At 38.2% G+C, this 12,388-nt stretch overlaps 1 protein-coding gene across 8 annotated transcripts in view; it reads left to right on the forward strand.

Moving 5' to 3' along the window:
• Positions 1-12,388, forward strand: part of LOC109416253 (tyrosine-protein phosphatase non-receptor type 21) — a 65,287-nt gene that overhangs the window by 50,736 nt on the left and 2,163 nt on the right. For all 8 annotated transcript variants that reach the window (XM_062849856.1, XM_062849857.1, XM_062849859.1 and 5 more), the window contains 4 exons: positions 3,701-6,678; positions 7,953-8,171; positions 8,241-8,417; positions 8,486-8,645. In XM_062849856.1, the coding sequence (XP_062705840.1) occupies positions 3,701-6,678; positions 7,953-8,171; positions 8,241-8,417; positions 8,486-8,645 (3,534 nt within the window). The remainder of the gene's footprint in view (positions 1-3,700; positions 6,679-7,952; positions 8,172-8,240; positions 8,418-8,485; positions 8,646-12,388) is intronic.

Below are 12,388 nucleotides of genomic sequence, written 5' to 3' on the forward strand. Positions count from 1 at the left end.
ACTTGAGATAAATAGCCACAATTTTTTGTGCAACGCGCGGAAGTCATGAAATGTTTTGTTTTTTTTTATCCGCCATTGTTTTGGTTGGCGCTCTCACTAACACCATCATAAGCTGTCAAAAACTTGCACCGAAACCGTTGGTTTATCCGGTGTCAATTGCTACACCGGTGCAGTGCACCGTCGGGAATAAACGAATTCGACATAAATTTACATGCGATTTGTGCAGTAGTGTGCGTGTTAGACAAACGTCAAATCAAAATCCATCATGGCCGAGAGTGTCGCGCGCGGTTCTACCAACAGGTGGCAGTGTGCTCATGAAAAAGACACCGGGCAAAAGTTGTTGATTAATTTCCTTCAAGAGTTATATCAATTCGCAGCTTCTTTTGGAAAACTGATTAACAGTAAGCAAGTAATTAGTCTCATTAAGGACAATCGGTATAGTCCAGAACTGGTTCGGGGTGTCCATCGACAATTATTGCTGGTGAATTACTGGGGTAATCTTTCAATTCGACAAATTGGACACCCTACACAATCTTCAGGGTGTCAAGTGCCTGAAAAACCAGGAATATTCAGGAAATTTTATTTAACAAACCTGGAACACTCAGGGAATAGCGTGAAAGTAAAACATTGGGTCGTATGAATAAAAAGTAGCGAATTTTTCAACCTGTAGGACCTACTCAGAAATAGAGTCACAGAGTTTACTTTATCGTGGGAATGAATAAAAAAGTCCATCTAGAAAATCGGCTACAACGATTTTTCCAGAAATTCCGTCAGGGTTTCTTTCTGGAAATTATTTGGAAATAATATACCTCTTGAAATTCCTCCCAGAGTTTTTTTTTTACAAGATTTCTTCCGTATTTTTTCACTTCAATTGTCCTGGTATTCCTTTTTGAATTTCTTGCGAAGATTCTTCTACGGATTCCTACTAGCATTTTCCAAAATTCGAATATTTCTTTCCGGGATTTTTTTCTTGAGAATCTTCCAGGATCCCGGAATTTCGATCGATTTCTTCTGGATTTTTTTTATATACAGAATTTCTTCAGAAGTTCCCCAGTATTGCTCCCACAGTACCCGTGGGTTTCTTCCAGAGATCCCGAGATCTCCACAAGAATTTATCTCAAGATATACCGCAGATGTTGTCGAGGAATTTCTGTTAGAGTTTCTCTAGGTATTCCTCTTGACAAAGTTATGCCTGGGATTTCTACTAAAGCTCCTCCATCCAAGGGTTCTAAGGAGTTTTTTCACAAATTTTCTGCTGGAAGTACTTCCGAAGTTTTTTCTGAGACTTCTTCAAGAAATTTCCGCTGGTATATTTTCCAAAGGTTCTCGCAGTGTTTCTTTTAAGATTTCTTTCGGAGTATCTCCCGGGACCTCTCTCTGAAGATTCCTTCCTGTCCTGGGATGTCTCTCAGAGTTTTTCAGAATTTATCTTGGACTTTCTCCTAAATTTTTTTGGAGAGTTTTCTGGGATTTCTGCAGGACCTACTGCTGCTATTTCTCATGGAGTTCGTCCCGTGATTTTTCGTTAGAATAGTTTTCAAAGCTTTACCTTGCAATTGATTATCTAATCTCTTGCTGTGATTAACCTAACATTATTTTTTTTTTACAGATTTTGTCGTGATTATTCCAGAGTTTTTCCCGGAATCTCTACCAGAAATTATTCCGAGATTCTGGATGCTCCTTTTTGGGATTTCATTAAAAATTACTCCCGGAATTGTTGCAGGATTTTTTCAGAGTTTTTTTTTTCGGAATGTCTCCTGGGATAATTTACGAGATTTGTTGTAAGAAATTTCCAGAGAAATATCTGGAGAAATCCCGGTCAACTTTTGCGAAAATCTTCGCAAATATTGGAATATTGGAGCAATCTCAAGAGGCACTTCGAGTCCTGAGAGAAGTTGGGACACCTCGGAAAAAAATCTGGGACTAATCCCAACTCTGAAAACCTCCCTAGAAGAACTTCTGCTGAAATCCCGAGAGATAGTGATGGAAAACAATCCCGAAACAACTAAAAGACAATCCTGGATGAACTTAGGAAAATTGTTAGAAAGATGTCTGGGAGGAATCTAGCTAGAAACTTTTGAAGAAAGCCTGGGGATACATACTCTAACAGAGAGCTCGTGAAAAACCTCGAAAAAGTTGAAATCGTAAAAAAAACGGAAGGAGCTATTGATGGAACCTCTGGATATACTTGGGAAAACTAGAGAAAGCCTGAATAGAAAAAAATCTTCAATTTCAAGCAAAAACTCGGCGAGAAACTGGAAATTAATTTGAAAGAGGTATTCCGGAATTTAAGGGAGATTTTATGGGAGAATTCAAGAACTCAATTCCAAGTTTATATTCAAAATTGTGTATGGAATTTAACGGACATATAGTTTGTGGAATTACAGATTGAACTCTTGTTTTTTTTCCTGTTTTTTAGAATATTTGGATGTTATTGTAGGTGGAAATGTCAAAACAATTTCTTACAATTAACCCTCTGGGGAAAAAAATAAAAATATTTCTTAACCTATTTTCTATTATATTCGCAAATGTTTTGTGGAACAACAGTTCTTGAAAGAATTCATCGATTTGGTGGACTCTATTGAATAATAAATGCGCATTTTTCCATAAAATTTTAATAAAGTACAAAAATTTTACAAAATTTGGGACAATTTTTGAATTACACCAGTGTCCCGATTTGGTCAGCTCATGTTCAGAATAGCCCCATCTTTCCCAAATTTTGGCCATTGATACACAACCAAATAATCTATTTACAGTAAAAATTGAGAATTTGATTTGATACTTTTTTACCAAAAAGTTAGAGTTAGTTGTTCACTTTTTGAAAAGTGAACATTTTACCTGTCCCGATCATTTTGTCTATACCCTATATTTTTCGGACACCTCTCCAGTTGTGGTTTTTCTGAAATTTCGCCAAAAATATGACCTGGAACCTTAGCAGGATTTCAATTCACCTGAAGTCCTCAGGGAATTCTGTAGTCAATAAGAGAACTTTTATTTAGTGATAGAGTCACTACATGTAGCATAATACAGGTTGAAACTTTTCGAAGATTTTTTGGTGAATTCCTGTTGATTCTCAGAAAATAATCTGAAGAAATTAATAAAAAAAACTCCAAATGCTAGACTTTACAAATAGTGAATATCTGATAGATTGACACTGTGCTGCGAAAGTTGAACAAAAGGGAAAGGAATTTTTCTACGCGTTTCTGTTCTAGCGATGAACATGTGAATAGATAGGAGAGATAGGTCGGTCCATTTTACCTAAACGGGTTTTTACCCATCCAACACTCCCCTTACTCGTATCGATCAGCTGATTGATTTGCTGCGTTATCGAGTGAGCATCACGCATCACCTTTTGCTACTCCCTTCTTATCTGTAAGGCCATTGGTCTCTTCCACATTATTATACGCGCAGTTTTGTCTTAATCAATCATAGCGATGACTGCTTGCCGCGCTGAGTTGTTATCAAGCATAAACAAACGAAACCTCCTATGCATATACTCTTCTATACGACGGTCTCTACAATAAAGCGGATTGCCATGTGTCATTGCTGCCACGGTGTTGAATATGAATGCCTATAAAGTAATTAAGCTTAGGAATGTTATCTCATTTCCATTTCATATATAGTAAAGCAAGTGTCCCGGCTCAGCAGGTGTGACAACCGTATTTGAATAGTTCCTTCGTTTTCTCCCTCTTTTTTGCAGATTCGTCCACCAAGATAGACTGCACCCTCAGTTCTGAAAGCACCGGTCAGGAGTGCCTGGAGAATGTCTGCCAACGGATATCGATCAACCAGCCGGAGTTCTTCGGTTTGCGGTATGAAGTCAAAGGCAGCACTACCGGCGAAATGCGGTGGGTGGATCTGGATCGACCGATTAGCCGGCAACTGGAAAAGTTTTCCGCCAACATGAAGGTGCTATATCTGAGGGTCATGTACTACGTTCTGTCCGGTGTTAGTTTGGTCCAGGACGAATGTACCCGGAACTACTACTTTCTGCAGCTGAAGCATGATGTGATCGAAGGTAGGATAAACTGTGATCCAAAGCAGGCAGTAATTTTGGCGAACTATAGTCGACAAGCTGAGTATGGGAATCATCAGGACCGACAGACGGTAGATTATCTAAAACCGTTATTGTCCTTTCCGAAAGAGATGATTGAAGCGGATTTATTGGAAAAATTGACTGAGGAGGTGATACGACAAGCTTATGACCTGCATAATGTGACGCATGGAGCGGCGGAAAGTTTGTACATTACCGCTTGCCAACAGTTAGATGGGTATGGTCAGGAAACGTTTGCTGCCAAAGACGACCATGGGAGGGATGTCACGTTGGGAATCTCAGTTTCGGGAATTATTGTGGCCAGCGATTCGAATAAGTTCTATCCATGGCGAGATATTAAGAATGTACTCAACCACAAAAAGTATTTCAACATAGAATGTTCGGATGCTAGCGAGAATGTTAGATTTACGGTAGCGGACTCAACGACTGGGTCGTACATCTGGAGGCTGTGCGCAATGCAACATCGGTTCTTTGCTCGGTTCGAAAAGAACCAGACGCAAGCGAGTCAGCTGAATTTGAATCTGTTTCAAAACGAAAATTTGAACGACAGTAGAGACGACTTGCTGAGTGAAAGTCAGTATCATATATCCTCCTCAGCAATGAATCATATAATGGGTTCAGCAAACTGGCAAAGCAATAACGAACTTGCTGCGCAATCGGCTGCGAACGTATGGAACAATTCCGGACCATCGATGGGGATGGTAGTTGAATCGCAACCTTCCCCTCTAGTTGCTTCCAGCACAAATATCGGTAGCATAGGTAACCTAAATAACAATAGTCTTATAAATTCCAATGCCAACGTAATGCAGTCTCGATCGTCACTGCAAACATCCACTCTGGATATAAATCTTAACTCCTCATCTTCAGTGCCATTGGAATATTCGAATCACAGTTCAAACTGGGCAATAAACCCGGCCGGTTCGAACGCATCACTGATCAATCGTGCACAAAGCTCATCCTGTCTAGATTTAAGCAATAACAACGTTAGTCAAGATCGAGAGCGGCTTAAAGCGCTACTACCAACTTACCGACCTGCTCCGGACTACGAAACTGCTATGCAGCAAAAGATGCGAAACAGCACCAACGACGTCCGTTTAAGTAACGGTAATTTGTTGCATTTATCTGCCTCACAAATGTTGGCTCAGGATCATAATAATCTAGAATACAACATCACCGGAAGCCAACCGGATGTGTCTTACTTCAACCAGACGATTCAGCATCAACCCACAATTCATCAGCAGCCATACCCGGATGTAACTCATCACACAACGACCCACATGATTGGCCCTCACTACTCGGATGCTTCCGATTACGGGCTCACTCAGCGATTCAAAATGATGAGATTAGTCAAACCACCTCCACCTTATCCCGCCAATCGCCTGAGTTCTACATCCACTCCGGATCTGGCATCTCATAGAGCTCTTCTAGGATACCGCGGTGCTCACGTTTCTGGATCTAGTCCTGATCTTGTATCAACTCGTCCACTCATGAATCATGCTCAACTCGTGCAAATGTCCCAAAACAATCAGATCTTCTACCCCGGCAACGCCCATCAACTACGACACTCGCAAAACATTGTCCCGCATGGAACGTACGAAAACCTAAACTTTGTTGAACCGACAAAGCGCGGAATGCATTCTAGTACTCAAGGCGTTATCTATTATATGCCACAGGAACCAATGTTTATGCCGGAAGGTGCGCAATTCCACAATGGCGCCATTGGCGTCAATCCCAAAGCTCACCTAAATCGTTCATCCCAGCATATCAACGGATCCATTGAGCCGATCTATGAAAATGTTCCCCTGCCTTGGAAAAACGAAAACGAATCCATTGAAATTCGAAATCGAACATCCAGTGTACAATCCGCCCCGGGAGTATCCCGTCTCAGTCAGGAACCCCAAATTGCTGTCGCTCAACAACCCGCCTTCTTCGTTCCGGAGAAGCATCCTCCACCCCGCCATTCAAAACCCGCTCCGGAAACATCGGAACCCGCGATAGTCCACCAGGACCACTTCACAATCCCGTCCAACCAACCTCCCCCGCCTCAAACCGTTCAACAAGTCACCCAAAAGCCCCCCACTCCAACTCCCCCACATCCGGAAGTTATAAACCGATCCCATTCCACGAACGTACTCGACTCTTCCGCGTATTCCACCTTCGGACCGGACTCCACCAACACCGCAACGCACAACTCCACCGCCATCATTGCCATCGCGAACAATTCCACCAGTCAGCAAAACCATCACTCGCACGGAGGCAGCAGCAGTCACAACGATTCCGGGATCAGCTCCGTGGCCACATACTCGTCGCACGTGACCACCAACAACTCGCTGACATCCACCTCAACCACTTCGGCCAGCAGTTCGGTCAAGGAAACCAAGCGGCGAAAGATCTGGGCCATCCTTGGCGGTCGCTCGAAAAAATCATCCGACCAGCAGAAAAGTGCCACCCTCGGGCGGGAGAAAGACCGCAAGAACAAGGCAGCGGCGGCGGCAGCAAGCGGCTCGGCCAGCGGCGGAGGCAGTGCCAACAGTTCCCTGAGCGAAGGCCAGATCAAACACCGTTGGTCGACGGGGACGCCCCGACAGCAACCGCTACCGGCCAACATCAGCAAGGAGAAGTTGGTGAGTGTTTGTTTAGGTGGAAATTTCAAAAATGTACAGGGGGTGGCCAAAATGTTTGGGATAGGCAACTTTTTTTTCTTACAAAACATTTAACATGCTGTAACTTAACTTTTCATAGAGCATTTTCATCCATATAAAGGAAAATGAGTCAAATTTACAATACCGCACAAAAAATACTAAATGTGCTCTTCCTTTAATCTAAATGGGCTCTAATATATCTTATTAGAGATATCTTGAGTACAGTAGTAGAAAATCTTTGGATATCAAAAATATTATTTAATGACATAGATGTGAAAAAAATACATTTTTTCGAGAAAAATCCTAAAAGTGACAATCCATCATAACTTTTTTCAACGTTTGAAAAGTACCTATGTTTTAAAGAATTTTCAAGCATAAATATATTGTTGATAAACGTTCAAAAGTTCATCCTATTCGGTTCACTGGCCTCCGAAATCAGACAGCTCAAAAATTAGTTGTCTAAAAAATTGTGTTTTACGAAAACGGTTCTAGCTTCGCGAAAGATTAACTAATCGAGCTCAAATTTGTACCAATGATGCACATATAATAGGTTGACAAACAGTCAAAACTTAAGAATTTTTGATGCACTATATGAAAAGTTACAGCATTTGAACTTTTTTGTGAGCGAAAAAAAAGTTGCCTATCCCAAACAATTTGGCCACTCCCTGTATATTTAGATTAAGATAAAATTGAGTGTATCTCTTAGTAGCTAAATAGGCATATTGAAACCAGAACATATATTGGCATGTAGCATGTATGTACATTGCAACACTGGGTGCTATATTTTTCTTAGGATACTCCATATTTTGACGTTCCACTACCATCAAAAATGAATCATGCAGTAAATTGCAGAATTATTTACTGCTTCAGTCATAGTTTAAGTCTGGAACATTGCATAAATAACTTGTTGCTACCACAATCACATGCATTTTCTAAGTTATCATGTGCCGGGCACGTAATTCAATAACTTTTTTTACTGTTAGAGCAATTGTCAATTGAACTTATTATGGACTGGAGCAAATTCAAGTACTACATTATAAGTTCATTTCTGATCTATTCAGCTGATTTATATTCACTTGAAAGACCTTTTAAAAATACTTTGAACGAACATTCAGGCCTGTAGTCGCAGTTGAGAAAATTTATGATTCTTCTCAGTAATGTTCTGGACAAAAAGATCACTTATTTATCATATCATGTGGTGCCTTATTTCGTATTTAAAATCATAAACTTCCCATCCACCACTCTTCATCCCGCAGTGTTCACTGCTAGAAACGAAACTCGCCGATCCTCAGCTTTACTGCGAATTCGAGCGGATACCGAAGCGAGTGGATAATGCCAAATATGATTGTGCTCTGGCGGAGGAAAACAAGAGCCGAAACTTCGATCCCAACTTCCTGCCGTACGACAATAACCGCGTTCGGTTAACTCCAACCCGGGACAATCGAATGGGATACGTGAACGCTTCGCACATTACTGTGAGTCGGTTTAATAGATGGGACATAACTCAAATGAATCCTAACATTTTTGATCGTTTTTCTCCACAGAGCACTGTGGGTAATAAGCAGAGGTTCTACATCGTAGCTGAGAGTCCGAACGATACGTCAACGACGAATACCTTCTGGCAGTGTGTCTGGGAGGCGGATGTGTACCTCCTGATACAGCTATCAAGTGAACTGAACTATATTCCACAGACTAGTGAGCGTTGTTTAGAGTATGGGCAGGTATGGGACTATAAGTTTTTAAATGTGGTCATTGCACGTTAACTAATATCTGATTTTTCCAATTTCAGTACCAAGTTTGGCGGGAGTTCTCGCAGGAATCGGATCGCTGTACCACCTCCAAGTTGCGTGTGTATCATACGCAAAGTCGACGCTATAGATCTGTGTGGCACATTTCGTACAACGAGTGGGGCGATCAAAACTGTCCCAGCAGCGTGGGACACTTTTTAGGTGAGTTATTTCTTTCAACTTTAAAATTAAACTATGTTGTTCAATTTTCTTGAGAAGATCTTTGGTGGATTCAGGTACATATCATGAAAGTATCATAGACATGCCTTCATGAAAACACAGCTTTGAAAACTTTATCAATAATTTAAAGTTCTTCTTTTAAGTACAAACCTGCAATAGATGTTTAACTGACATTATGTGCAAACATTGGATCTCATTATATAAGTCATAAATGGTCAAAATTTCATTGCATTTGGTTCATTGATTCCGGACTTCCGGAAATATATCAGCTCAAAGTTAGCTATCGGTAATTATATCTTTTTCTAGATTGTTTATAACTTCGTTCCAAATTTCAACCAATGATACACAACTAATCAAGTTACATTGAAAATTTGAGAATATTTGATGTAATTTTAGATAAGTTAGAGTTGCTTGATAATTTTTGAAAAATGAAAATGTTCCCCTGTTCCTCATGACATACTTTTGTCGAATTCGTTTTTGAACCTGGGTTGGAACTGGATTGGCGGAAAATGTGTAAACAAGCAAACAAGCAAACGTCAAACAAAATTCAACACAAGTGAATCTGAGTCGGGTTGATGTTGTAACTGTGATCTGATCCATTAGTTATATATATATATATATATATATATATATATATATATATATATATATATATATATATATATATATATATATATATATATATATATATATATATATATATATATATATATATATATATATATATATATATCTTAATCTCATACTTCCCGTTCTGACTTCATTTTTTATAACTATATTTCGCTTTGTCGATGATCACGATGAGCAAAATATATGTTTTTTTTTTTTTTTTTTTTTGTCTGTATTAACGAGATTTTTAACCCTAGGCTAGTTCATCTCGGGACCCACGTTTTACTTCCCTTCCGAAGGAAGAACCCACATTTTGTGAGTATGTCGGGAGTGGGATTCGATCCCAGGTCCTCGGCGTGATAGTCAAGTGTTCTAACCACCACACCAGGTCCGCTCCCATATATGTTTTTTTTTTCTTCTATTATTTACAGATCCCTTATTGCAATGACCTAATTTTTGGTGGATGCATGCAAACTCCATTCGCCAGACTTTTTTTCAAAGCTTTTTAACAAACTTCTTCCAAGATTTTTTATGACTTCCTCACCGAGAATTGTAATATATTTCTGATATTTTTGGTTGATGCCTTATACTTTCTTGGTGTATAGTCAGCTGGTTGAATTCCAAACTTTGTAGCAAAATCCATAAAAAAGGTCATTGTAATGCTTTGGCAGATTACTGTCAAGATTATATCCGTGCTGTCATATTAAAATCAGAGCTAGTTAGTCAAGGTTCCTCGATTTCAGCGCCCCTTCATTGGTACATTCTCATGAATGGATTCCTGGAGGAACCTTTGAAGGAATGACTTGAGCAATTCCTGAGGAAACTGCTGGAACAACTTCTGAAGGAGTCCATGAAAAACTTTTGAAGAAATCCCTGCTAAAATGTCTGAACTAATTCTAGGAATATTGAAAAAGTCCATAAAGATATTTCCGAAAGTATCTCTGAAGAAATTTCAGAAGGAAATTAAAAAAAAACTGAAAAAAAATCCTAAATGAATTCATGAAAGAACTTCTGAAAAGCACGAGTATTTTCAGAATCCATATATGGATTTTCTTAAGAAATTTCAAGAGGAATAGCTGAACAAAAACACCTGGAAACCTCTGCTGAAATACCTAAACTTGAGATATTTTTGAAAAACAAAAACCCTGTAGAAATCCTCCATAAAAATCCAAAACATTTTTTTAAGGAATTCCTGGAGAAATCGATAGAGAAATTCCTAGAAGTATGCTTGAAGAAAATCCTGGATAAATTTCTGAGAATACACATGGAGGAATATCCGGCGGAATTTCTGATGAATTCTCTGTGTGATTTTCTGCAGAAATCTCCGCACGAATGTCTTCCAGCATTTGCGTAAAAATCTCTGAAAGAATTTGTGGAAAAAAAATCTGAAGGAATCCTTGGACAATTTTCTAAGACTTTCTTAAGGAATCTTTGGGACAATGTCTGGAAAAGAAATGTCTTGAAGAAATATCTAAAGGATTGTGAAGAAATCTTGGAAATTTTCTTAACCCTCTAATACCCAAATTTTTGATTTTGATTTAAATATCATTTTCGGTCATCTAATATCGATTTAAACATGTTCTGGAAGATGATTCTTTTTAATTCTCGATTTTGTGAATTTTGGTATGAAAATTGTTAAAATATTTTTATTTTTATTTTTTTTCTTGGAAAAAAAATATTTTCCGTGTAATTTTAGGAAAAAAAAATTTTAGAATGTATTCTACTCCCTTAAACTATTTTACTATGATAGAATGATTTAGGAAAAAAAATCAAATATGTTAATTGTAGCGATTCACTACAAAATAAACAATGACTTCTGAATGATGACTAAAACATTATTTTTCAACGATTTTTAAAAAATGTAAATACGCTTTAAAATACACCAAAAACCATTTTGAGATATACAGAACAGTTCTAAATATCAGCCAAAAATATAAAAAATTTGATTGTCCACGAAACAGAAATTACAAAATTGCTCAAACAATACCCCGTCTAAAGGCGGGGTTGGGTATTAGAGGGTTAATAATCTCTTGTAGAGTTTCTAAAACAATCCTTAGAGTAAATTCTTGAGAAAGCTTATGAGTAAATATTGAAGGAGTTCTAAATTTCTGATGTATCCGTGAGTAATTAAAAAAAATCCAGTGAGTATTTTTGAGAATGTTCATCGAAGGAAAAATCCATATGAAAAAAATCTCAAGAAATTCGTGAATGAACTTCTGGAACAATCTATACAAGGTTTTTTTGAAAGGAATTGTTATAGTATTTCCTAAAGGAATCCATGCAACATTTTTAGAAGCTACCCGTGCAAGAGTTCTTGGAGAAAACTCTAAAATCTAAAGGAATCCCTAGAATATTTTGTAAAAGAATTTCTGACTGAATTTCTTCATGATTTTCTGGATGATTTTCAAAGTAAATCTATGAGGAGTTTCTAAAGGAGTCCTTGGTTTTTTTTTTTCAAAAATCCCTGGAAGATTTTTTCAGGAACTCGTGAAAGCTTGTTTGACTGAATCCTAGGATAGATTTTAGCAAGGGTTTATGAAAAAATAATCGGAAAATCTATCGAAGTTTTTTCGAATTAATCCTTGGAGAAATTTGTAAAGAAATCTCTGGAAAAAAAATCTGGAGATATATCTGAAGAAATTATTAGTCGCATTTATAATTAAAGTCATGGGAAATTTTCTGAAAAAAAATCCTTCGAAAAACTTGTGAAGGAACCCCTAGGACAGTTTCTATAGGAATCCCTGCAGAAAATTTCCGATTGGATTTCACATTTTTTAAGAGTTCCTGGATGAAGTTTTAAATAAATCCCAGGAAGAATTTCTGACGGAAATTCAGATTTTTGAAAAAAAAATCCTTGAACCAATTTATAAAGCAAACCCTGGAGAACGTTTTGGGATAAATCCTTGGAAGTTTGTTTGAGAGAAGCTCAAAAGAATTTCTGAAGAATTTTCCTGGAAAAATCTAGAAAAGTCCAGGAAAAAAAACATAAATTTTTGGAGAAACTCATACACTACTTTTTGTGAAACTTCTCGAGGAATCCGTAGTGAAATTTCTGGAGAAAGTGGAAGTTGCTGTGGAAATTTCTGATGAAATCATTGGAAAAAAACCCAAAAAAC

The sequence above is a fragment of the Aedes albopictus genome, chromosome 2, assembly GCF_035046485.1.
Source record: "Aedes albopictus strain Foshan chromosome 2, AalbF5, whole genome shotgun sequence".
NCBI lineage: Eukaryota > Metazoa > Arthropoda > Insecta > Diptera > Culicidae > Aedes > Aedes albopictus.